The following is a 27419-nucleotide window of genomic DNA, read 5'->3' as shown; positions in this document are numbered from 1 at the left end:
TATGGGTCACCTTGAAGACTGGCTACCCCATTCTATTTTTCACTTATCGTGAGACACTTTTGGTTAGCATCTAAAGATGTTACTAGAAAAGTTAATTTTGCTCAAATTCAAATTGGTTAAGCATAGCAAAATTGTATGGGTTATATACCTTTATTAAACAGTAAGTTGCTTGCCTTTGGTTGGTCAAAATGTCACTGGGAGGTATTTAGCAGAACCATTTGCAAGCTTCTACTTTCGTTCTTTATCTTGATTGTGTTACATGACAACGTGAACTTCATAGGAGCAAATCTACATGCTTCCTGTGCTTTTGAGTTTAAGTAATTTTTAAACATTTGGTGGCTGACATTTTTTCTTTATTTTCTCTTTAGAGGCCAACTGGAAGCCTCAGATCCTCCAAAAGCTTGGCACTCAGAAGTGACAGTATTAGTGACAGGCAAACCACCTAATCTTGTGGAAGAAGAAGAAACAGCTGGAAAAACAGACCTAGAAATCACCCCGGAAATCATAGCGTCACTTTCCATTCTAGATGTGCTGAGGATCTCCGCAGTTCTGGAGGATACCATAGACCAGCTCTCTATTCTAAACTATATCATGCCAGTTCAGTATGAAATAAAACGAAGCAACAGCATGGTATATAGACTCGCCATTACTTAACTTTTTTTCTCATTTCTCCATCATTTACAGTACCTATGCCATTAAAATTTACCATGGGAAATAGCACCTTTATCTCAAAGATCCATAATAATTACCTAAGATATAGACTCTCAATTGATGAAGTGATATAGCCATAGCTCAAGGTGGATTACCAGTCAAAATGTCTTTTTCTTCCAGTATGCTATAGTTAAATCAGTATAAATCAGACAAATTACTGAGTTGTCTCATCTAATATCTCTCAGCCGCTAAAAGCTAGCTGAACATAAGGTGGAGGAAATTCAACTGGACCTTCTCAACATTGCTTTAATCTAAAATGACTTCGTTGTCATTACTGTTTCAATCTGCCTTTCTGAATTTCCAGTCACATCATTGTGTCAGCTATTACGTTTTCAGTGATGTTATGGACTCCTCCGCAAAGCACTTACTGAGTTATCAACTCAACTTGATAGGGAGCAAAAGCTTTATAAATTTTTAAGCTCTTAATAACTAGGTCATAGGTATAAAATAAAAATTTTTAGTATAAAGACATTTAAGTTTAGGTAAATTATATACTTCGTACAGAATATATTATTTCTGATTTTACGACAATGAAAATTGCTACATAAATGAGGGTAAATTGCTTTCTATGTTTAGCAGGAAAGTTCATATTTATTATGACTAGATAATTAAAATTCCCTTTAATTGCCCCTTACAATTAAAAACATCATTAATTATTATATGTATAATCTAGATTTGTAAACCTTTTATTAAAGTTAAAAGTTTATACAAGATTTTACTAGAATAATGGATTTGGATTCAGGAGACCTTAGTGGATTAGTTGTGTGCTGAGCAATTTTCTCATTTGCAAAGTGTGATGGAGTTTTAACTAAATGATCCATGTGGTCCCTTCTAATGCTAACGTTTATGAGTTTTGGGGTAGTTTTTAAATGACCTTAATGAATATTATAGGAATTTCATAACAAGTTAATTTCCTTATAAATTTATGAAAGGCAAAGAGATTGGAAATCCAAAAACTAAACCTTTCAATGGATTTAAAATAAGAGTTTAATTCATAAATTAAGCCAGTTAACAATAGTACAGAAGAGACTAGTGTTTCTTTCCTATTGTCTCCTTCAGTTGAATCAAAAATAAAAAGATATTCAGTTAACAAGGTGAAATCTTATTATCATATTTATCAATTATACTTACTGTCAGGCTGAAAAAAGGGTAATTTGCCATCATAGAAACTCAAGAAAGAATGAAAAACCCAAATTTATAAATAGCATTCAGCAGTAGTTACTATTCCAATAAAAAAACTTGAGCTTTTTTATTCTGGTTAATGATAGTGATCTTCACCCACAAAATTTTCTGACTTAAAAGAGGTTCTGCTTATGACTTTATAAACATATAAATAATAAAGGTTTGCACTCGTATCTTGACTAATAGCAACTTAAAATCCCCTTTCTCAATACGTTAATTCCATAATTTTTAAAAATTGTGAATATCTTAAAATAATTTTTTGTTTTTTACTTCATAGTACTATAATTGTTCTAACTCATGAATTTTACAATGCCATTGCTCTATAGGGCATAGGTTATACATTTAAAAACCTTAGTATATATGTGGATTGTTTTTCTCTCCAAAGGCTTCACATTGCTTAGCCTTATAACAACCTTGGGATGAAAAGTTAGCATTATCCCGTTTTTACAACCATTTTTATAGCTAAAGACATCTTCAAATAGATTTTTATTAGAATCATGGAACGGAATGATGAAACTATACTAATGTACTAGGCTCTATCAGAATTGGGAGTAATTGGACCAAAGTTTGGAAAGAGCACCCTTGCAGGGAATACTGTCTTTCTTATCTTTGCCCTTAGGGTCTAATACCCTCCCTATCTTGCACATAGTGCATGCTATATAAAAGTCTTTTTTTAGTGGCTGGACTAGAACATTTAGCTAGTTCCTTTACATTCTCTATTTAAAATTCATATTTATTTCTAGTAATCAGTAAATCAGTTTGACACATTTGCTTTCTTTTCCAGATGCTTAAGCATAAATGTAGAGGAAAAATGGTTAGGGTACTCAAAAAAACTTAGCTTCCTAGGCCTTACATTTTCCCCTTTCTTTCCTAGAAAAAATCTAAAATAATAACCATCTATATATTTAAAGTTTTCCTTATGCCCAGATAAGTAGTCAATTATATCAGTTTTAATTTAAAGGAATATTTTAAAATTTAATTCTTATTTAAGTCAGCATTTTGTTTCATACTTGCCTACAAATGTTTTTCTCAGATCTGAATCTTTGCTTATTGTTATATAAAGAAAATGCTGTCGCGTCTGTGTTTATTAACTTTTCAAGGATAGTATTTTAACATTTCTGGACTAATTGAAGTTTCGCTAAGGAAGGTTTAGGCTTTATGTATTAATATGGAGATAAACCTTTTCTTCTTTGCATAGGATCAGCCCAAGAATTTAAGTAATCATGACAAATGCAGAATTTACATATAATTTTGTGTACTATTCTAAATGCTTTATGTATGCTAATTTATTTTATCTTTGTAATAACTCTATGAGGACAGGTACTATTAATATACCTGTTTTACCAATGGGAAAATGGAGGCATAAGGATGTTAAATAGTTGCCTTAAGTCAGTACAGTTTAGTAAGAGATAAAGCTGGGATTCAAACAAGGAAGTCTTGTTTCAGTGCGCATATACATCACATATACTATGTGATATGGCTTTTCAATAGCTCAAGATTTCATCCACAGATTAAATGGAAATCATCAATTAAAAAATATGCCATTCCTATGGTAATGCTTACCCCTTAGTATTCAATTTTGTGTCTGAAAAATAAATTATTTTGACTTTTCCCCACGTGACCTTTGAAATCTATACCACACCACTACATATGCTATCAACTTCTGCTCTCTGGTATTATTCTCCTTTCATTCTTTATATTTCAAACTCATGTGTTCAATGAACCTTTGAATAGCTATTATGCTCTAGGCATTGTGCTAGGTAATGGAATTATAAAGATGGCCACATTTATTTAATATCCAATCTTGTCCCAAAAAGAATTTGAGGTAAACCAAGCTCTTTAATGGAGATATTTATACAAATAATTACAGTATGGTATCTGCTAAAGGAGGTATTTTCAAAAAGAACTTTTACTTTTGGTCATAGCCTTAAAGTTTACCTGGTGGTAAGTTGGGGAATGACAGAAGGAAAGTTACCTAAAGGCAGGAAGATACAAGACAGCAGGACATGTTGCTTGGTGTGGCTGAAGAAAAGAGTAATCTTCTTGTATAGAATGGGAGAATGTGAGATTGAACAATGTATGCAGAGGCCCTCGTATAGCATTATTTCTTTACTCTTTTAAAATCTGTCTTACATAAAACATTTTCTGTTTTTAGAAGAAAACAAAAGCAATAAATTTAGAAGAAAAAAGCTTGGACAGACTCGCAGAGGTCTCAAGATCCTCGAAAATATCTAGTACGTTGTTACCCAGAGAAGACTCCAAACTGCCAGAAATCAGACAAGAAGGCCAATTTGCCAATGAGTTTAATAAAATGCAAGATCATATCTTCAAAAAACCTACAATGCAGACTATAATGACTCCGGAGACAATGAAGAAAATTCAGATGGATAGGTAAGGAAGGAGAGCATATTTGGAAATGTGATACTATATTTCTAGATGGTTGAAGAATAAGTGCAAAGATGGCTGGCTGCTCTCTTCTCACAGATTGATCATTATATCTGAAGTGACTGCTGATAGGATTAGCTAAAGACTGCCTAGAGGAAGTGTGGTACAATTGAAAGTACAATGCTTTTATGATCTTAGGCAAGTTGTTGAGCCTTCGTTTCCAATTTTTAAAAATGAGAATTACAACTTTGCAACTTTAGTGCAGGGATTAGAAATAAGGCTTCAGTCAAGTGCCTGGTGTTTTTTAAAGCCAATCTGAATTTCCACTGTCTCATTATTCAGTTATTTGTTGTCAGCCGACTTGCTGACAAAAAAAGCCTGTTAAATTTATTTTTTCCGGAAAGATTTATTATGTAATGGTCTCTGGCCTGTTGCAAATAAGATGTTTTTCTTTTCATTTCCAGTAGGTGGCGTCTAAGCTTCTTGGATCTCTGTTTTATGTAAAGTGTTAATAATGTCTTTTTTTCCTTATAGATGTTTAATCATGCTCACTACACTCAATCCCAGTTCCTGTCAGTGTTACTGACAGTTTCAGTAGCATTTGCTCAGATTCCCTTGGGGCTCCGTGGCGTTCTGTCTCCGAGGGTATGGGAGGAGGGGCCCTCTGGTTTGGAAGTTGTAGGCTGTGGCTCAGCCTCAGTTTTGCAACCGCAGCCAATAAAAATCAACTGTTGTTCCTCTGTCGTCCCCGTTTCTCTGCCGTCCCTGTTTCTCTGCCTTCTGCCCTGATGATTGGGCACTGCCACCGGCCGCATGGAGCTCACAGCTCTCTCAGGCAGGGCCGTTCAGGGAACTTGCCGCTCCCGACTGCAAGAGGCAGCTTCTTTGTTTCTCCCAGTCCACCGCTCGACACCTGGGTTTCTGACCTGTGGTAGCTCTTATGTGGGGAAAAATATACAGAATAAAATAATGAATACTTATCTATGTAACCACCAAATCTTAATATTTTATCATGAGTGCTTTAGAGCTTCTATTTTTTTTTAAATAAAATGCTTTAGATACAATTGAAGCCTCTGATTCTAGTCCCCTCACTCTTCCTTCCTTTGAATTTGGTGTTTATTATTCTTTTGCAAATTGTGACACTTTTATTAGATATGTATGTTTGTTATTTAAATGGTAGTTTACATGTTTTTAAATGTTATATGTATATATATTATCATACTATACATTCAATGTTTGTCAGTCCTTGGTGTGTAAACTTTTTTAGGGTAAGGAGGTTCTCTTTTATTTCTAGTTTCCTAAGAGTTTTTGTTTATTTTTAAATAAAAATGTGTGTTAAATTTCGCCAAACGCCTTTTCTGCACTCATTGCAATGACCATATGGTTTTTCTCCTTTTGCCTTTATTAATGTGATGAATTCTTTCATGGATTTTCTAATACGAAGTTACTCTGGTATTCCAGAAATAATTCCAACTTAGTTATGATTTCCTTATGGGTTTTGTGTTATTTCTGTAGCCCTTTATGAATGTAGGGAAATATATCTTATTAACTCCCATTTTTTTTTCTCCTTACAGACAATTTTTCAGTGATGTGATTACAGATACAATGCAGGAGTTGCAAAATTCAGGCACTTTCACCAACCTCCTGAAAGCTTTGAGCAAAGAGAAGGAAAATGAAATGCATTTCTATGAAATCATTGACAGGTCAGAGTAATATTAGGTTTATTTGCTTTGTTGTATCTTAAAGTGCTATAAAACTCTTACCAGAAGTCCTTGATTTCTAAAGCAAATCACATTTGTGCTTTCCAGGGAGGATAACTGGAAGTCCGAAATTCAGGTTCTATTCCTAGTTCTGCTAGGACAATAACTCAGATTTCTAGGCTTCAATTATCTGTATCTACTGTATATATTCCTTCTATCTCACAGTAACCTCTCCTAAGACTGAGTTCACTGAAAATTTCTGAACATGTGATGATAATAATAACAATAATAATAATAATAATAATAATAATAAAAACATGCCCAGGGAACGTTTCTTTTCCAGAGACTTTCAACTGATTCCAAAGATTTTCATGCTTTAAGAAATTCAGCACAATCAAAATGCTTTGGGACCAAGATAAAATTCTCTTTATATGAACCTTGAGTATGCACAATGGAAAAGTGTATATCTTGTCTGTGTAGGTGAGATTGTTTTACCTTGAGTTTTTTCTCTTCCTTTGCACCTTAGTATTGGTAATAAATTCTGTACTAGAGTTATTATGAAGATTAGATTCATACATAAAAAACACTTAAGATAGTTTCTGGCACATAGTGCTTAATAACAATAATAGCTACATTTATTGCTGGCAAAGAAGCAAAGAAATGAGCACTTGTGTACACTGCTAGTGGGATAATGAATTTGTATAACTTTTTGAAGTGATTTATCTATGCAAAATAAAAATATATATGACTAATTTTAATTGTATAATATTCACTATTACATATGTACTATTCCATAATTTATTTAAACATCCCCTGAGTACGAACATTTAGGTTTCCATATTTTTGCTATAGCAAATAATGTATAATTTATATCTTTGTACATAAAGATATATATCAGCAAATGTCTGACTCTGTTATTATTCCATTAAATTAAGTCACTATGTGTAGAATTACAGAATCAAAGAGAGTGTCTATAGTTTAATGGATCATATAATGAAGCTATTAAAAGTATTGTTTACAAAGTTGTAATAACATGATGAAAATATTTATACCACAATTTTAAGTAGAAAAATAGCCTGTAAATAATATAATATTATCACATCTGTATAATAAAACTAACAAAAACATGTATAGAAAATGAAAACTGGAAAGAAATACACCAATGTATTAACATATGGGTGTTTTTTTCCAAAAGAAAATCTTTTAATATTTTAGCATTTTCTATAATGTCACATTATTAAGGGAGAAAATAAACATATTAACAAAAAAGCTAACCATATACATAAACCCTTTGACTCAGCATTCCTACTTTTGGAAATCTAGCCTATAGGGAAAAAAAATTAGTTTGTACCTATAAAATATTTATTGCAGCATGATGACAAATATCTAGAAAGAGCATAAATGTCCTTTGACAGAGACATACTTAAATGATTGTTAACTCTATGAAATAAAAAAAATACAGCTATTAAAAAGAATGGATTAGAGCTATGTGACTGATCTGGAAGGATGTTTCTCATACACAGATAAGTGAAAAAACATTATCATGTATATAGCATGATTTTTATCAAGAAAATATGCTCATTCATTTATGTAAGAAAAAGGTGTGGAAATATGTACAGCAAAAGGTTTAACATTGGTACTTCATAGGAGTGGAATGGGAGGGAAGAAGGGAGATGGCAGATTGTCCATTTTTCTTCATACATTCCTATTCTGTTTTGAAATATTAGTGTACACTTATTATTTTGTAATTTTGAAAAAGTTGATTAAGTAAGAAAAATAAAAAAAGAAGAATATATGTATCATTACATAGGAGGGCAAAAATAGCCTAACATTCAATGTAGACAGTTTGCCAGTGATCGATGTTACATATGTGATTATTTATAATAATATCTTCTTTAAATTTTCTTCCAATTAGATAGATTTCAATTTAGACTTACTTAAATTGAAAAATTATATTTAGATTTGGGTAAATTGATGACAAATGGTTTAATATTTTGTTACCATATTTTTTAAAGTTACATACTGTTTAGTGAGGGGTATAAAATAGATAAGATTTTCTATTTATTTATTATTTTTTAATTTATTATTTTTTAAATTTGTCATTATTATTTTTAAAATTATGGTGACATTGGTTAATGAAATTCAGTAAGTTTCAGGTGTACAATTCACCGGTAAGGCATATATATACATTTCGCATTGTGTGTTCACCACTCATAGTTAGATTTCTTTCTGTCATCACATATTTGACCCCTTTAATCCCATCTACTTTCTCCCTTCCACCTTCCCCCTACCTTCTGGTAAGATATTCTATTTAGTTTTTTATATAAGATGAGGGTCCTTTGAGCTGTCTTCTATACTAAGCCTTGACCTTGCCCCCTATCCCAAGAGAAGTTTCATAAATAGAGGGCCAGTGGGGAGAGGGATGGAGAGTGAGTGCTAATGAGTACAGGGCTTCTTTCTGGGTTGATGAAAATGTTCTGGAATTAGACAGTCGTAATGGTTACACAGCTATGAGTATGCCAAAACCCACTAAGTTGTACTGTTTAAAAGGATGAATGATATGATATTGATAAACACTCTCTCTTTGACCTAACTAATCATGCTCCTCTGATATTTTTGTTATAGCTGCCTGAGCTAAGACAGTTGTCTTGTTTGTTTGTTCTTGTGTTGTTTTGTTATTTTATTTGCTTTAAACATGAGTAATGGGATTGCTGGAGATAAACAATTGTTTCTGAGAGCAAATAGAAACAATAACATAACGTAGTTAAGTTCTCATTCAAACAGTACTGAGTTTGAATCCTGCTGTGCCATTTACTGTTTGTGTAACTGTAGCAAGTGTGTTAGCCTGTATCTTCGGAGAGAAAAATGCCAAGATGAGATTAGTCATGCAAAGGTTTTATTAGGAGAAGCACTTATATGAGAGAAAATGGGAGGGAGCCTTCAGACCCAATGCTGGACTGACCCCAAGTGAAGGAGAGGGAAAGTTGGGTGAAAGAGACTGCCTTGCAGTCTAAAGATTGTTCAGCAAGGTCATCAGGGAGCCCTCGAGCCAAAGTCAATCATCAACGAAGTCCTGGTCTCCAAGGAAGGGCCTGTGTTAGCATCCCTGCCACACTCAAAAATTGGCTAGGAGAAGACAGTAGGATATGAGGCCTCAGAACACACACAGGGAAGGATTTCAGAGCCTAAAGCTAAAACCCTTGTTCGCTGACACTCCCTGTAGTTGGAGGCCTCTGAGACACATTCTCATGCCTACCACAGCATTACCTCAGCTTTCTAAGCTTCATTTTCCTCACCTGTAAAATAGGAATAATGATAGAGACTACTTCATGAAGATTATTGTGAGGTAAGAATATGTGAAGTGCTCAGAATAAAACAATTCTTCTTTTTCCTCTTCCTGTTCCTTCTCCATTTAATTTTTCTCAGCAGTAGCTATTTTATATACAACACTGATAAGCCAGAAAATCCTCCTTCAATTTACTAAAACAAATCACAGCCTTTTTAAAAGTGTCACTGAAAGTGTACTCCATGGACCAAAACCATTAACATCACCTGGGAACTTGTTAGAGATACAAATTTCAGGGCCCCATCCCAGAGGTTCTGAATCAGAATTTCTGGGGGTGGAGCCCAGGAATCTATTCTTGAAAATCCAATATGATCTTTGTGCATACTGACGTTTCAGAAGCACTGCTCTAAACACAAATCATTCTTATTTCTTCTAGGGAGGAGAAAGGAAGGAAGCAAATAAAATCTCTTCAGAAGCAGCTTCTTAATGCCAAAAAAGAACGGCAAGTGGAAGTACAGGTAAGAATTACCTGGGCAGCACCACAAGTTACTGAGCTAAAACAGCAATATAGAAGCCTTTTTTCTTAAACGAAGAAGTTATATATTAAAAATTATTGTTTCTCTTGGAGTGCCTTTACTGTTGAAAATATAAAGAGAGTAACTAGAGAGTTGTTCTGGGATGTGCAAGTGTGTCCAGAATAGAACTCTGGGAGACCCCAACCCTTTGGAGCTCTTAGTCAGTTCTTAACACTGCCCCCCGCCACCCCCGTCCCCTTTCCACCCAGCCACACCCACCCACTCCTTCCCTACAGGAGACCTTGTTCCTGGCAGGCTCATATTTCAGCATCCCAGATGAGAGACTATTGTCCCTGGTAAGATATTAAGCACATTACAAACCTCCCTATACATGATGGTTAGGGTTAATAATGTCTTTTGTATTCTGTTTCAAATACAGAGTGAATTTATTGAGTTTTAATGGTCATTAAGAACAAACTTTATATCTAATTTGCCTCTGCAAGAAAATACATCCCAAGTTTAAAGCAATTGGCTTGCAAAACAATGTTTGGGCTACATCCCAAGTTTAAAGCAATTGGCTTGCAAAACAATGTTTGGGCTACAACCTAGGCAGTTAGAAGTTAGTTCTATTAGGATGACTATCAAGGAATCTTCATTATTTTTTACATGGAAGTTAGAAGAATATTTTAAAAATGTATTTGGAAGAATTGTCTAAGGAAAGGTCACTAGCCTTTCTTCCAAAATACTGTCTTTAGGTCTTTTGAACAAATTACTTCACATCCTCTCTTATTTTCTATTTACCAATTACAAAGTAACTTTGGTATTATAATAACATTATTATTTCTAGTGACCCTCTGTTTATAGCTTACATTTTTTTGAAAACCATTTTTCTTCTCTGGAAAGCTTCAAAACAACTGGTGTGTACTTAGGTTTTCTCTCTAATGAATAGACTTTTTCAGAGGTTTCTTAGCTTTTTTCCTGAAAACCTCTGCCATTATTTAAAAATTCTTCTTAAATTCCTTGACTGTTAAACTATAAAGAAGATATATTAACTTCTTTTTTAAGCCTTCAAACCAAACAGTATCAAAGGAAACCTCAGATTTGGCACTCTGCCAGTTAACTTTCCTATGCTACTATCAGGACCACATTTTTTTCTCTTTCTTTAAACACTTGTTGATTGATGATAGTATTTTCCAGACAACAGCTAACACTTGCTTGTGAAACTTATCCTCGTGAATTACATTCTCAGCCATTATAATCAGGCAAAGTAAAAATAAAGCAAAATATCACTCAGATATTTTGGTCATTAGTAAAGGAATAGATAAACCAGGACTAAAATATCTAAGGGAAACCTTGGAATAAAAAACAGCTATCAAGATGAAATCAAGTTAAATCTCTAGAGTTACTAAAAAACCAGTGGTCCAGTCAAGGTCGGAAAAGAAGTACATGAATACTACAAGCCTGTGAGTCAGAAAATGATGCCAGCAATTAAGATGATAGGTGTGTGGTAGTCACAGGAATGTGAGGGAACAATCAGTGTGTTAGATACGAAGCTTCCTACTGGGTCCACAAAAAAGTCACAAAGAAAAAAAATCAGATTGCTATCAGACTTCTGAACATCATCATACAAAGCAAATGACAGTGGAGCAGCATTTTCATGAAACTAATGGGGGAAAAGAGAACCAAGGTCAATATATAAAAATCAGTTTATCTTCTACGCACATCAGCAGCAGACTTCGAAAAGGAAATTGAAAAAAATGTATTATTTATAATAGCATCAAAAATATCAACTAGCAATGAATCCAACAACAATAAAATATACAGAATTTCTTTGCAGAGAACTATAAAACTATATTGAAAAATTAAATAATATTTAAATAAGTGGAAGACTCAAGATTATAAAGATGTGAAAAATCAAATCTGATTTTTCACTGAATTCAATCCCAATTAGAATCTTGATAGGACTTAATTTATTCACTTGTGAAACCTGACAAACTGAATCTAAAATTTATATTGAAATGGCAGGATCAAATATAGTTGAGACAGTATTTAAGAGGAATAAAGTGGAAGAACTTGTTTTTCTAAATTAAAAAAGTGTATGTTCGTGCAAGGATTGAAAAATAGAGCAATGGAATAGAATATAAACAGAACCATTGATAACAACAGAGGCACCCAGAGCAGTAGTGTTTTTAATACATGATGCTGAAGGAATTGGATACCTATATGGAAAATAATTAAACTTTACTCTGACCTGACACCATATACAAAAATCAGCGATTATACCTCTATATGTGAAAGGCTAAAGCTTAATATTTCTAGATAACAGAGGAGACTATTATCTTGACTTTGGATAGAGAGAGATTTCTTAAGTCACAAAGTGACAAAGGAAAAGTTTGAAAAATTTGACTACATTAAAATTAAAAAGTTCTGTTCATTGAAAGATACCGATAAGGGAGATGCTACAACACATAATTAACAAAGGGCTTATATCCAGGATATAAAGAGAAGTACAAATTAATGTAAAAGGGACAGACACCTAATGGAAAAATAAGCAAGAAAGTGAAGAGGCACTTCAAAAAGAGGATATCCAACTGGCCAATTAACATATGAAAGCGTGTTCAATCTCAGTTGTCATCAAGGAAATGTAAATTGAAACCACCAGGAGACACAGTTACCTTCTTATTAGAATAGCTAGTTCTATTATATTGGTATTATATTTGGTATTAATTTATAATACCAAATGGTGATGATGTAGAGTAATGAGAATTATAATACACTAATATTGAGCATTTATATTGGTAATACCACTCTGGAAATAGTGTAGCATTATCAAAGTTGAAAAAAAAAAGTATATCCTATGACCCAGCAGTTCTACCCAATAGAATCTGTGTGCATGTTGAATCATGTACAAAAATGATTAATAAAGCATTATTTGTGGTAGCTATAAGTGGAAACAACCAACATAGTTATCGAACATTATGATATATTCATTCAATGGAACACTAAAGTTAAAATTAATGAACTATAGCTACCATATTAATGTGGAGCAAAATAGTACAGATATGAAAAGATATACCGGATTTCCATTTTTAGAAAGTTCAAAATCTAAACTATAGTGTTTAAGGACAAATGATAATAAAACTATAATTAAAATTACCATGAAATTAAGGAGCGTAGATACTTTGAGGGAAGAGAAGAACTAGTAATTGAAGAAGGATGTAAGAGAGAACTCATGTCAATCCTGTTCTTATCCTGGGAGGTTATTATGTGGTGTTTACTTTATGATAACTGAGATAATTGAGTTATACATTTATTTCTGTGCACATTTGTGTTTTTACATATGTTCTGTATTCAACACACAGAGAGTTAGAAAAAAGTAACTACGTGTGTTATATGTTAGAGCATAGTGTAGAGGGTTATGTTTGCATAGAGAAAGGAGCTTTAACTAAGGGTAGTAAATTGAGGAGTGACACTCTGCAGAAACCATACTTACTCTGAATCTTAAAGGATGTCTACAAGTTAGCCAGGTGAAGAGGAGGAGAAGAATGTTTTGGGCAGGCGGAGCAGAAAAACATGTTTGAAGATTTTATTTTTATGTCTTCCTGACGAATTGACTGTTTTATCATTATAAAATATTTCTCTTTACGTGTGATAATACTCTTTGTCTTAAAGTATATTTTCTCTGATATGCCATTCTTTATGCTTACTGTTTGCATGGTATATCTTTTTTAATCATTCACTTTAACCTTTTCGTGCCTTTATATTTAAAGTACATCTCTTGTAGAGAGCTGTAGTTGTATCTTGCTTTTATTTCTTTTATGCATTCTAACAACCTCTGCCTTGTGATCAATATTTAGTTCATTAACATTAGTGTAATTATTGATAAGTTGTTAGATTTATGTCTTTTATTGTTTTGTTTTTGTTTCCTTTGATTTTCATTTTTTTGTGACTTAATCTGAATTATTTGATTTTTTTTTTAGATTTCTATTTTAATTCATCTATACCTTAGTCTTTTATTTATACCTCTTTACATTTTTTAAATAAATTGTTCCTCTAGGGACTTTTCACGATTTATTTAGCATTAATATTGTACTTCTTCACATAAAATATGAAAACCTTACACTCTTACTGTTCCATTTCTTCCCTTCCCCTCCACCACCATCCTTTATCCTATGTGTCTGTCCTGTATATTACATTTAATGTACTTTACAAATACCACAAGACAAAATATATATTTTGCCTTAAATAGTTATGTGTGTTTTTGAAAATTAAGAAGAAAAAAATTGTCTTATACTTACCCAGAAATTTATCAGTAAGTTTCCATCTGATGTCATTTCCTTTTAGCCTAAAGAAATTACTTTATTATTTTTTTTATAGTCTATATTTGCTGCAGACAAATCTTCTTAGTTTTCTTTCATCTAGAAATATTTTTATTTTGCTTCCATTCTTGAAGGATTTTTCACTGGCTATAGAATTTGGGGTTGATAGATTTTTCTTTCATTTCTTTAAAGATATTTGCTGCCTTTTGGCCTCTGTTATTTGTTTTGAGAAGATAGCTGTTCAAATCATTGTTCTCCTGTATATAATGTGTTTGCTTTCGAAATTATATTTTTATCTCGAGTTTCAGCAGTTTGACTATACTGTGCCTAGATGTGATTTTCTTCATATTTATTCTGTTTGGGTTTCACTAAGATTCCTGAATATGTACATGTGTACCTTTCAGAAAACTTGTGAAATTTTCAGCCATTATTCTTTTTTTCCCAATGTTTATTATTGTGGTAAAATACATATAACATTTACCATCTTAATCATTTTTTAAGTGTACAGGTCAGTGGTATTAAGTATATTTTATTGTTGTGCAACCATCACTACCATCCATCTCCAAAACTCTTTTCATCTTGCAAAACTGAAACTATAGCCATTAAATAATGATTCCCAACCCCCTCTTCACTAGCCCCTGGAGACCACCATTCTACTTTCTGTCTCTATGATTTTGACTATTCTAAATATCTCATATAAGTGGAATCATACAATATTTGGTTTTTCTGATTGTCATCCATCATATTTTTAAATAGTTTTAATTCTATTTGCTTTCACCTCTCCTATTGGAACGCAAATTACCTTTATTTTGGATCTTTTGATATTGACCTGCAGGTCTCTCTGTTAATTTTCTTTTCTTTTGTTCATCTGATTGAATAATTTTTATTAGTCTATCTTTAAGTTCACTGACTTTTTCTCTATCATTTCCACTCTCCTGGTAAGCCTATCTGGTACACTATTTTGTTTTAGTTTATGTATTTTTAGTTTTAGAATTTCCATTTAGTTCTTTTTAAGAGTTTATATTTCTCTGCTGAGATTTCCTGTCTTTTTATTTATTATGAGCATAGGCTCTTTAATTTATTGAGTTCTATCTAAAAGCCTTGTCTGCTAATTCCAAAATTTGGGCATTTCTGTTCTACCTCCTAAGGCATATTCACATTTTTGTTTTAGTAGTCAGTAGACTTAGTTAAATTCAAACTAAAAACACTTTCTTACAGTGGGCAGTGCTCCAATGTCAGTTCAATTCTTTTATCCTTAGCAATGTTAAGGTGCATTTTTCCTAGCACCTGTGTGCTTCAAGAGTCAGCCAAAGATTTGGACAGAGTTTGTACACAGAACTTGAAGTTTCCTTTCTCTTTTTGAAGATTATTGAAAATGATATGGCCGTGGTTATCCCCAAATCTTTTTCATTGTTGTTGTTTTGTCTAAAAACACTAGAGGGTTTTGAATTAGTTTTAGCTGCTCCACATACACCAACACCACCACCTGTCCCATAATGCTGACTGCGGTCTACTAAAGGTCATAAAAAGTGGGGGACTCACCCCATGCTCTACCCATCTTACAAGTGTCTACTCCCTCCTGAATCTGTCTGATTTTGTATGCTCTCCAATGCTTTTATATAATTTCCTTTTGTATTGTGTGTAGAGTTTATAGTGTTTTGTTTTGTTTTGTTTTGTTTTGTTTTGTTTTGTTTTGTTTTGTTTTGTTTAACTGCGTAGGGTCATTCTGGTAGGAACTTATTGGCAATGGTGAAATAATCTGAAGATTTTTTCACAAAACTTGGGATATAACTTGGGATATATGAGGAACTGAAAGAAGGCCAGTTTAGCTGCTAAAGTTTGGAGAGAAAGGGAGAGAGTAGCACTGATGAAGCTAGAATAGGAGGCAGGGAGCATATTGTGGAAGGCCTTATAAGCCGTGCTTTCTGGGCAAACATCATCAATGGGTGCCATATAGGTGGAGGAGGCTCATCATGTAAGATATCTATCTATTTTGTCCCTGGAGGTTAGGGTTTTGGACCATGTTGAAATTCTTGGATTGTAGTTTTTGTTTTGCTTGTTAGTGCTATGTCTAATCTGCTCCAGACCCATAACTTTTTGTTGGTCTAGAGTTTCTTAAAGTAGTTGCCCTTACTTCATCCTACTACCTTCAATGTGTACAATAAACCCTTCCAATGCTAGAGCTGCCACTGAGATGTTTAGCATTTGGGAGACATTATCAAAACAGGATGCCAAGGAGGTGGAATTATTTCCCCATTGGGCCTAGGTGCTCTCATTTCCTTTAAATTTTGAGTGCTGGGTGGTTGGAGATTGTCGGTTGGAGATTGTATATATAAATAGATACAATTTATATAATGGTATATAATGATAAATTATATATATGTAGCATCTTCTCTAAGCTAGAAGTCTGAGCGTTCAAGGAGATGGTTGGCTGATAAGGAAGAGTCCTTCACTTTCTTCAGCTTTGCCATGGTTATTGAGGTTAGCTATAGTAACCAGGAAGGATATGTACCCACTCATGCTCATTTTGACTGTTGTAAAAGGAGCCGAAGGGCACGAAACTGGATGTCCTGGAACCTTGTAATCTTATTGCAGTAGTGAGAAGGATCTTCCCAATGTTGTTCAGTGATTCTGAGTACAAACTCTTGCCCTTTGACCCTTATAGTGACAAACTTGTATTCTGCTGGATGAAGAGTATTTTGTACCTCTTCTTTAGCAGGGGCTAATAATAGAGATTTGTCCTTAGATCTGGGTTCACATGAATGTCTAGACTGGGTGGCCCTAAGCTAACTGCAGCACTACTAATTCCTTACTCTTTTTTTCTTTAACCTGCAACCCCATTGCCATCCATGGTCATTGACTGTAATTTGGAAAGCTCAGTGCTATCCTAGAAGCTATGCATGATATCTCAAAACAGGCCTGAATTACTCCACCCTCGAAGCGATACTTCGTTTTTTTTCTCTGGCTACCTTATCACTACTTTTGCATGTTACCTGGCTCTTTTCTTCACTCAGCCCTTCAGCTTTTTGCACTCTTTGATGGCTCTAATTTCCTTTTTTGGGGGGCCCGATATAGAGAGATTACCAAAGAGAATAGATTGAGATGACTGTGATGATTTCTATGCTCCAAAATGGATTATAGAATTAAATGAAGATGTAGAAAGCGTGCTTGCTAAATTTGCAAGCAACTTAAAGCTGGTATGTGTTAAATAATAGACATCAGAATACAAAACCCTGTTAATTATTAGAACACTGCACTGACTCCAAGAAGAACCAAAGGTGAAACTAAAGTTCTCAGAAGAATCTTATAAATTGAGAATTGTGAAGACCTAACTTGTCCTCAACTGTTTCATGAGAGGGTTAGCCAGTGTCTAAAATGAGTACCTGAGGTTTGGTCCCCACCACTGGTTGTTGAAGTAACAGCATTTTAAAAGGTGCCTGCCTTCTCTTGTTTTCTTTTGACTTCTCAGAGCCTTCCTTTCCTAGTGCTTATCCTAATGGCTTGTCATCAGTCTTGACAATCATTACAATATATTACCATATGATAATTGTGAAAGCACTTGGAGTGCTTCCTCTTTTTTTTTTAATTACTACAATTTGTGGCACTGTATAGTTTTTATACAACAGGAAAAAAATATTACCCGATCTTCTATTGTGGTTAGACATCTATAATAGTGTGTCTGATTTTAGGCATCATGTTTAAGGAGTTTACCCAGAAGAGATCAGCCAAGATAGTGAGGTGTGTGGAAAGTTAATTACAAAGGAAGAAAAGAGGAAATTGATACAGTTGGAAAGGGAACAGTTCAAATGGAAATGAAAGCAGTGGGTGGAAGTGGAACCTGAAATGTTAGAAGTTTGGACTTGATTATGTTTCATCTGTATCTTAGAATGGGAGACTCTGTTTAGCTCAGACTTTATTCATGGACTCTTATAGAATCAGCCAGTGTTCTTAGTCATAGACAGACAAATACAAATGTTAATTTAATACAGAACTGTTATTTTTTCTGTAGCTTTTATAATTTTAATAGACCACACTCCCATTTTCCTTTTTCCATCTAACCAAAGAGGGCAGCTTGAGGTGTAAGACAAGTTCCAACTTTTCTAGACAGTAGCTTCCAAAAATTCCAGGAACCAATACTCTTATCTCTATTTTGTGTTCAACTATGAAAACAGACACTACCGTTAAAAGCCTTTGGTTCACAATGATGTGGCAGCCATCAGAGCCTTATTAACTTTAATTGGTTGACTGCTTCTTTCCATTACTAAATCATTCTTTGAATATAAATAACAAGCCCAGAAATCCAAATCTGAAGGAAGTTTTGGGATGTGGTAGTAAAATTTGGTCTGCTACAAAAACCCACAAATATGCCGCACAGTCCACAGACCTCGATCATGGGGAAAGCTCCAGACACCATAGTTATGATGGTGGGTTGTAGAGGAGACAGATCTTTTCTTAGTGAGAATCTTAAAAGGAATCCATACAGCTCAAGACCCTTGGCCTGTAACTTATGCTTCTAGGTTGACTCTTTTTTGCACACTGGGAAGATGAAGAAATAGAGTGATATTTCAGTTCCTTTATGCCTTGATCATAATCTTATAATTACTAGCCTGTCAGTATTTTATATCCTCTTCTGTTTCCATATTTTCACCATGGAAGTCTATAAATTTGTATAGAACAGTAATACAGAAAAGAACTCAGAGTAATCAGAGGCCCATGGCAATCGCATGAAAACCAGATGCCTTTGACTTGGCACAGTGAAAATTGTAGACCAATGTTGTATGCCCTTATAAATAGTTACATAATGTGATACCTTCTGTTTGCCATAGCCAGAAACTCCTGGGGTTTTAACTCTGCATTTCTGATCTTCATATTGTTACTCTGAAAGACTTAGTATTCACTTTGATAAAGGAAGATGACCAGAATGTTCTCTTGAGTTTTTGAAAGTATATTTTTGTATGGACACTAATGAATATCTAACTCTTTGACACTGTTAGCTTCTGTGAGAAACAAAACTACAATTATTTATGTGGGCTGAGGTTTTCTGGAAAAGGTTTTATAGATTTAAGTGACATATAAGCTGGACCTGGAAGAAAGTCTAAATGATTAAATAGATAAAAGATTCCAGTTGATGAAGAAATGAAAGCATCACATTTCATTTTAGCTGAAGCCTTCCTAGAGATTCAAACTTTATCAATGACTGCCATACAGTTTGGAACGAGAAGCGGGGAGAGAAGAGAAATGGAGAAGAGGGGAAAGGGAGGAGACTGCAGAAAAAAGGGAAGGAAAAAAAAGTGAGCCAAAAAAGATATCTCTTAAAATTCATTTAATGAGCATTTATTTAGCATCTAAATTATACCAGGCACTGGAAGGATTTTACCAGGCACTGGAAGGATTTTACAGATGAGAAAATAGTCTTAGAGAGGTTAAGTAATTTACCCACAATCCTACAGCTTATAAAAAGTTATGAAGTACTATAAGATGTGTTATCAACTGGGCTTGTGGCACATTCTCTGTCAGAGATACTCATCCCTTTGTGATGGCTCTGATACAGTTGGAATAATTGCTGTACCATTGGAATGATTTCATAGTTACAACGAGAAACCAGACAAAATGACTTGAAGAATTCCTTTCTGACTCTTTAAACTGGTTTTGCTTTTGTTATGGATGATCTTAACCAATTCTGCTTTGTTTCTTCTAATACTTAGAACTAATTCCACTAAGCTTACACAGTAAGGTTAAAGTTGTTTGATATTTGGAGAAACAGATCTCTGATTAAAGCCATGCATATTTGTTATTAGTTGTATGTTGTGCTGGGTAATTCTGACCATCTTTCTGTGAAATTACTCACACTTTGTCTGATTCTTTTCAAACAGTCAAAGTTACCATCCTGACTAAAAGCCTCCCAAGGCACTTGGAAGAAAATTCAAACTTCTTAATAGTGCCTCCAAGATCTGGCATGTTTTGTTCTTACCTAGCTCTCCAGCCTCATCTTGTCGCACTTTCAACCTTCACTGGACTAGAGCCTTTAGAGTTTTCTTGTAGTTACTGGAGCATATCCAGGTCTTTGCAGCCTCGGGACTTTGGCACACACATTTCCTTTTCCTTAGAATTCTCCTTGATCCAACTTTTCAGATGACCGACGTACTTATCCTTCTTCAGGTGTCAGATTTAACATTCTTTTCTCAGAGAACCATTTTTAGACCATCCATTCTAATATTGGTCTTCCTCGTTATTTTCTCCCATAGCCTGTTGCCCTATTCTTTCATAGCATTTTGCATCTTTAAAATAGTTTACACATATTTGTTTCCTTCCTTTTAACCCTATGTCTCTCACTAGATTATAAGCTTTATGAGGACAAAGACTATGTCTATTTAGGTCTCTACTATTTACCTGACGTGGTACTGAATAGATATTTTTTAAGTAAATATTGCAACCTTAAAATTGCCAAGTGCTTTGTAACTTGCAAAGAGTATTCACACATAATCTCAACTAATCTTTATAATCACTTTCTGAGATATTTCAGGCTGGGTAGTTATTAATTTTCTGTTTTATGGAAGGTAAGACTTGGAGAGTTTACTGACAGCCACATTCACAAAGCTGTTGGGGTTTGGGTGGAAAGTCAGGTATTTTGCTCACTTAGACTAGTGCTTGTTCTACCAAGAGAGTAGTGGGAAATCTTTGTGGGTACAGAGCACCCAGACTGTGCTTAGCGAAGGTTCTCACAGTCCCTATGCTTATAACTGCTTACCTTTCATTTTCCTGTAAACTATTGTGATGATTAGCTAAACTTCCCATAGTGTGATAGCAGAGAAATAGGTCCAGTTCCTTCCTGATTTATAAATATAAAAGGTAAGCTTAAAAACCACTGACTAAACTGTATGGAGGTAGAATGCATTTTAATATAGAAACTTGGTCTTACCTCTACAGGGTCAGAATGAATATATTGCTCACCTTAAGGACCAGTTGCAAGAGTTGAAGGCAAAAACCAACATGGAGAATCACTTTATGAAGAAAAATACTGAGCTGCAGATTTCCCAGACCCAGAAAAAATGTAACAAAACAGAGGAGCTCTTGCTGGAAGAGATTGAGGTAATCACTGCTATATTAGGAATGAGCCAGGTAGACGGCATTTGAGCTGTTACTCCTGATAATTACCTCAGCTAACAAAGAGGAAGGGGAGGGAGATTTTCCTGATTTTTGCTTTATTCTCCTGCAGCCCTAACATTTGAGGTTAAAAATAAAAATGGAGTGAGGACTTAACACACTTACAAGCAGAGATTCTGATGATCTGTAGCCTACATCTTCTGGTTTGTTTGTTTTTTGGTAATGATTTTGAAAGTTGGTTGTACTTTCTCCCCTTGGTCATTTTATTTTATAAAACCACTTGCCACTTCTCCTGGCAATTATAGGGAGAGGATAAAACAAGATACTTAGTAACTGCACGTTTTTGTTGCTGCTTTCCTCACACAACCAGCAGTTTTTATCCCTCCACCAAGAAATAGAAACCTAGAGAGCCAAACTTCATTCAAACCTAAATTTATAGAGACGAGAAGTCACAGTGAAAAATATCAGGGGAAAGAAACAAGGGGTAGACTCTCATGAGAGGGCTGAAGGCTAACTGGCTAAAAGAACAATAGGTAGGCAAGAGAGAGCAAACTCTGTTCAGTGTGTCATCTGTGTGCAGGAGGACTCTTTCCTCTGAGCCTCTTGCTTATTTAAAAGCTTAGTTCCCAAGTGTGGCATAAGACCATGACAGCAAACTATTTTCTTGCACTTTAGAATTTCCTTTTCTAGGGCTAACAGTTGTGCTCTCGAAGCATTGTTTCTCTCCTTAAATTGACATCACTTTCCTGGTAACAAGATTATGGCCCTTTTGTTCTGGGCACTTGTATATATCTAGCACAGTACCTGATTCATAGCTCAATTAGTCCACAATGTTTGTGGACTAATCAAGTTGAGGGGAACTGAATTGCAGTTTTGGAGCAATACTGTGGAATTCAAGGGATCCTAGCTGATAAAGAAAACCTGTGTTATGGTCACAGCTATACCTCTAATCTTGAGAATTTATTTCCTGCTGGTAAGAACTCTGATCTTGGTTTATTGTTCCCACAGAAACTAAGGTTGAAAACTGAAGAAGAGAACCGGATTCATATGGAGATTGAAATGTTCCTCAAAAAGGAACAGCAGGTGAGTCACCAAAACCTTTTTATCCTCTGTAATGTTTCTGTTTCACTTATAAAACACCAAAGACAGCAAAAAGAAATTTTAAAGGAAGGAAACATCAACCTTTAATTCTGCCAGCCTAATGAATGAGCTGTAACCCATGTTTACCTACAAAGTTATACATCTGAATGTTTTATAAAGCTGTAATTTGAGTGTAAGTAAAATTTTGTCTTCTGCCTTTATCATTTAGCATTATATAAGAAACTGTTTTCTTCTTCTGATATTGTTTCATTGTTATAGTTTTGAAATAAAATGTACTGATTTTTAAATTATAAAAGTAACATATTCTTAGTTGAGGGATGATTTTAAAAAATTGCCAATTGCTTTTTCACTCGGTTTTTTTTCATGTTATTACAGTCTCTTCATAAAATAATTTAAAATAGTTTTATAATGTTTCATTGAATGGTTATGCCATAGTTTACTCGTTACCTTTTATTTTGGATATTTAGGTGACAGGCATAGCTCATTTTATGCGCTCCACCTTATTGTGCTTCACACTTGTTGCTTTTTTTTTGCAAATTGAAGCCAAGAAGATTAAAAATCATTTTATTGTGATTCTCACTTTATTGTGGTGGTCCGGAACCAAACACACAATATCTCTGAGGTTTGCCTGTATTTCCAATGCAGTAATGAAATCTTTGCCCAAATAACCGTTTTTATTCATTGCAATTATTTAACAAAAGTAAATCTCAAGCATGAGATTATTATGTCAGAGAGACAGGTATTTTGTAACTCTTAATGAATAGTACTAATACTTTCTGTTCACACTGCCATCAGCAATTATACAGGAACTGATTTCAAGGTATCCTCCACAACACTGGTCATTTTAGATATTATTAAAAGTCTGCTATTTAATGAGTTGTTTTATTTTACATTTTTTGCTTACTAATAGAATTGACCATTTTTCCATATATTTATTTGCTCATTTCTTCTTGTGTGAATTATATATGGTTAAAATGGTTTTAATTAGTACTTCCCATACTAATAACAAACCAAGCTGAGTGGAGCCTATCAAAATATCCCTGTTGGGTGAATAAGGAAAAAATTTCCAGCTTACCCATGATATAGCCTGCCTTTGAGAAAACTAATGAATTTTCAGTAAACAATTCCAAATTTGTAGTTAAAAGAATTTCTAGATGCTATCTCACAAACCTTTACTGAAAAAACATCTGGTAGACTTACCGAATCAGGGTCCTGTAACCCTGCAATTTAAGAACTGGGTGTCAGTCTATGGCCATGCCACCCTGAATGTGCCCGATCTCGTCTGATCTCGGAAACTAAGCAGAGTCAGGCCTGGTTAGTACTTAGATGGGAGAGCACCTAAGAATGCCCGGTGCTGTAGACATAAAAATAAATAAATAAATGAAAATAAATAAATAAATAATAAAATAAGAATTAGGTATCGTTTTACCTATTCAAGTGTTACACACATAGCAGATATTTGATAACAGTAGATGAGTTGCTTGATTAAGTAGATGATAGATGAATAAGTCAGTATTTCCCAGATCTTCAGCTCAATAACGCAAGCAATGCATACATACTTTTTAATAAAAAATTTGGAACAGTACCGAAAAATGAAACCTCTCTTAATCACTCACTCCATTTTTTTCTAGAGATTTCTTTCACATCTTTAAAAAAAAAATCTACTTACTTATATGTATACCTAAATACTTACATGTTTTTAGTGTTTGTTTATATTTGTCTTTTAAGTGGAATCATACTATATATATTGTTCCAGATTCTTTTTTAAAAATTTACCTTGTCTTAAAGTTTTCTATGGCAGTATAGTCACTATATAATATTTCATAGAGAGAATATACCAAAATTTAGTTAACCATTCTTCTGTCTGTGGATATTTAGGTCGTTTCCAAGTTTTGCTGTTAAAACAATTCTAAACATTCTTAGACATGTCTCCAAGTGCGTGGTATATGGAAAGGCTGTTTTTACATATTATTTTAGTTTCCTTATGTCCTCTGATATTATTTTTAATGGTTTTTCAGTTGATTTATTTGGATTTTCTAAGTAGAAATTTTTATTAACTGCAGATAGTAACAATTTGATATTTTTCTTTTCATTAGTTATATGCCTATCCACTTTGTGGCTTATTTTATAGATAGAATATCAAATGTAATACTGATTAATAGTAGTGATAATGGGGCATCATTTTTTTATTCTTGGTTTTAATGGTATTTCAGTCAGTATTACACATGAGTTCATAGCCATATCAGATTTCTCATTTGCAAGTTAGGGCGTTTACTGAGAAAGAATGGGAACCTGAAGTTTAGAAGGGGAACATCTAGATGAAGTCAAATGTAATTGACAATCTCGAACCTCCAAGTCACTCTGACCGTGCCTTGCCAGTAGAAGTAGCCTGCTCTGCTGTGTCTGAGAAAGAGTAGTCTTTTTTTTCCTGAAAATCTTGTGATAATAACTTCATCTGAGGCAGATACCTTGAAAAGGGATGTTTACTTTCAAGACCTAGCACAGTCACCCCAATTGCCACTGGGTCCATAACTAGGGTCAAATCTCAGCAGGTTTCAGGGAGACAGATAACTCAGATAATGTAACTCAGAAGGATATGGCTTACACACCAAAAGAATTGCAAGATTTTGCTAATATTTATCAGCAGAAACCTGGGGGACATGTGTGGGAATGGATTCTAAGAGTGTTAGATCAAGGAGGTGGAATATAACACTAGATCAGGTCAAGTTCATTGATATAGGTATACTTCCTAGAGAGTCTGGATTTAATGTGTTAGGTTGTGCAGCTAGAGGTGACTCTTAACAGTCTGTTTGGTTGTTTAACCGAAATTTGGACTCAACTGTGGCCCATATTTAATGAAGTGGGGATGCCAGAGCTTCCCTGCCGCGATATGGAGGAGAGAATCCAAAGACGTACGGAGACAGGAATATCGGAGCGAATTTATCATGTGTGGCCTACAAATCTGCCACAAAACCTCTAAAACATTTCCATATGACACGCCTTCCCAGAAGACACTCCATTACTAAAGACACTGAGAAATACACTAGTGAGGGGTATACCTGCATCACTGAAAAGCTCTGTGGCTGCTGGGTATTTACCCCAAAGACTTGAAAACCCATAAAACCCATATCTGAAAAGATATTTGCACACCAATGTTCATAGTAGCATTATTCACAGTGGCCAGGACATGGAAGGAACCGAAGTGTCCTACGATAGATGATTGGCCAAAGAAACTGTAGCACATATATAAAATGGACTATTATTACTCAGCCATAAGAAATACTGCCATTTGTAACAACATGGATGGACCTTGAAATAATCATACTAAGCGAAATAAGCCAGACAGAAAAAGTTGAAAATCACCTGATATCACTTATATGTGGGATATAAACCTAAAAGCAACAAATGAACAGGACAAACAAACAGATTCATGGACATGGACTATGGACTAGTGGTTACCAAAGGAGAGGGGGGATAGGGAAAATAAAAAATAAATGTTAAAAAAATAATAATAAAAAATAAGGAAAGAAAGAAAAGAAAAGATCTGTGGTTGCTTTCCTATACAGACCAGGTAAGACCATGGGTGATATGGGCTCCCTGATTTGAGTGAGGATGATGAGATCCTGGAGTGCCAGAAGATAAGTGGTAGCACAAGACAAGGTGGACAAGCAGTCAGAGGTACTGGTAATCAATGCCTTTGCCCAGTAGAGTGTTTGGCAATGGCTAATTAATCATGGTATCCCTAGGAACAAAATTGATGGGCAGCCTGATAAAGCTGTACTTGATCTATATAACAGAAAAAAGTTCAAGTCTAGTAGCCAAAAGCTTGATTTGAGTCACAACAATGAAGAGCCATAGCCTCTCATCCAGCTCCCAGAACTAAGTCCATTCACAGACCCAGAGCCCCTGGACTGAAGGGGAGAGATTCCCCTGAAGATGAACTCTGCAGCACTGCCTCAGGTGTTTACTGCGACTCTTCCTTTAAGCTTTACCTGTGGCTGTTTGTTAGAGTGACTATGCACTGGAAAAAAGAAAAGATCCAGACCTTCTGAGATTACTAAACATTGGCTCTAAATTGATGTGAATTACTGGGGACCCAAAACAACACTGTGACCTCCACTTCAAATGGAAGAATATGGTGGTCAGGTGATAGATGGAGTCTTAAGTCTGATTTACTCTTGGCCCATTTGTTCTTGGCCCCACCCTGTGGTTATTTCCCCAGTTACTGAACATATATTTGAAATAGGCATATTTGGCAACAGACAGAATTTCTGACTCATGAGTGAGGGCCATTATGGTGGCAAGGGCCAAGTGAAGTCTCTGGCACTTTCCCTCCCTCCCAGGATCATAAACCATAAGCAATGCTGCATCCCTGGTGTAACTACAGGCATCAGTGTCAGCATGAAAGACTTGAAAGAAGTATAGGTAGTGATACTTGTCACACCTCCATTTAACTCAGCTGTTTGGCCTTTGCAGTTGAATGATCTTGGAGATTGTGAACTATTGTTAATATAAGCAGGTGGTTACTCCAATTGCAGCTACAGTTCCAGATGTGGCATCTTTACTGGAGAAAATCTTCAAAAGCCCACTGCTCTTGGTAGGCAGCTCTTAACCTGACTAAAGCCCCTGTCTCCAAACTAGTTTGAACAAACAAACAAACAAATAAACAAATGTAAAGCACCTCTAGAAGCAGTTTGCTTTTACCTGGCATAGCCAATAGTACATCTGCAAAGTCTCACATCAGGTCTATGTGTGTTCTCTTCTCTGCCATAATATGGTCTGCAGGGGTATTGCTTGCTTTGACTTTCCACAAAACATTGTAGTGATCCACTGCATTATGTTGATTTTATCTAATGAACAGGCAGTAGCAAGGATTTTAGATGCCTTAGTAATATATGAATTAGAAGTTGGGGAATAGACTCTATTTTTGTTGCCAATTCTGTATTAGTATGGTCTGATTAGGTAACAGAAACGAGAACAAAAATTTGAGCAGGGAACATTTAACAAAGGAGTCATAAACTGGTAATGACTGGCTACAAAGAACATCCTAGGGTAGAAGGACAGTATCCATGGAAGGAATAAACAGTTGTTTGCTTTGTTGCCCTGGTAAAGCTGG

The 27419-nt window shown here is 34.7% G+C and overlaps 1 protein-coding gene and 1 pseudogene across 5 annotated transcripts in view; both read left to right on the top strand.

The window, feature by feature from the left end:
- Positions 1-27419, top strand: part of DRC9 (dynein regulatory complex subunit 9) — a 43941-nt gene that overhangs the window by 5145 nt on the left and 11377 nt on the right. For all 5 annotated transcript variants that reach the window (XM_039850840.1, XM_039850836.1, XM_039850837.1 and 2 more), the window contains 6 exons: positions 369-630; positions 4049-4284; positions 5853-5981; positions 9701-9782; positions 21026-21187; positions 22211-22285. In XM_039850840.1, the coding sequence (XP_039706774.1) occupies positions 592-630; positions 4049-4284; positions 5853-5981; positions 9701-9782; positions 21026-21187; positions 22211-22285 (723 nt within the window). In that variant the 5' untranslated portion in view covers positions 369-591. The remainder of the gene's footprint in view (positions 1-368; positions 631-4048; positions 4285-5852; positions 5982-9700; positions 9783-21025; positions 21188-22210; positions 22286-27419) is intronic.
- LOC120593154 (uncharacterized) lies at positions 23548-23666 on the top strand (annotated as a pseudogene).

This window comes from Pteropus medius, unplaced genomic scaffold (assembly GCF_902729225.1).
Source record: "Pteropus medius unplaced genomic scaffold, Ma_sr-lr_union100, whole genome shotgun sequence".
In the NCBI taxonomy this organism is placed as follows: domain Eukaryota; kingdom Metazoa; phylum Chordata; class Mammalia; order Chiroptera; family Pteropodidae; genus Pteropus; species Pteropus medius.
Note: the sequence above shows the minus strand (reverse complement) of the source record. Positions and strands in the feature narration are given on the sequence as shown.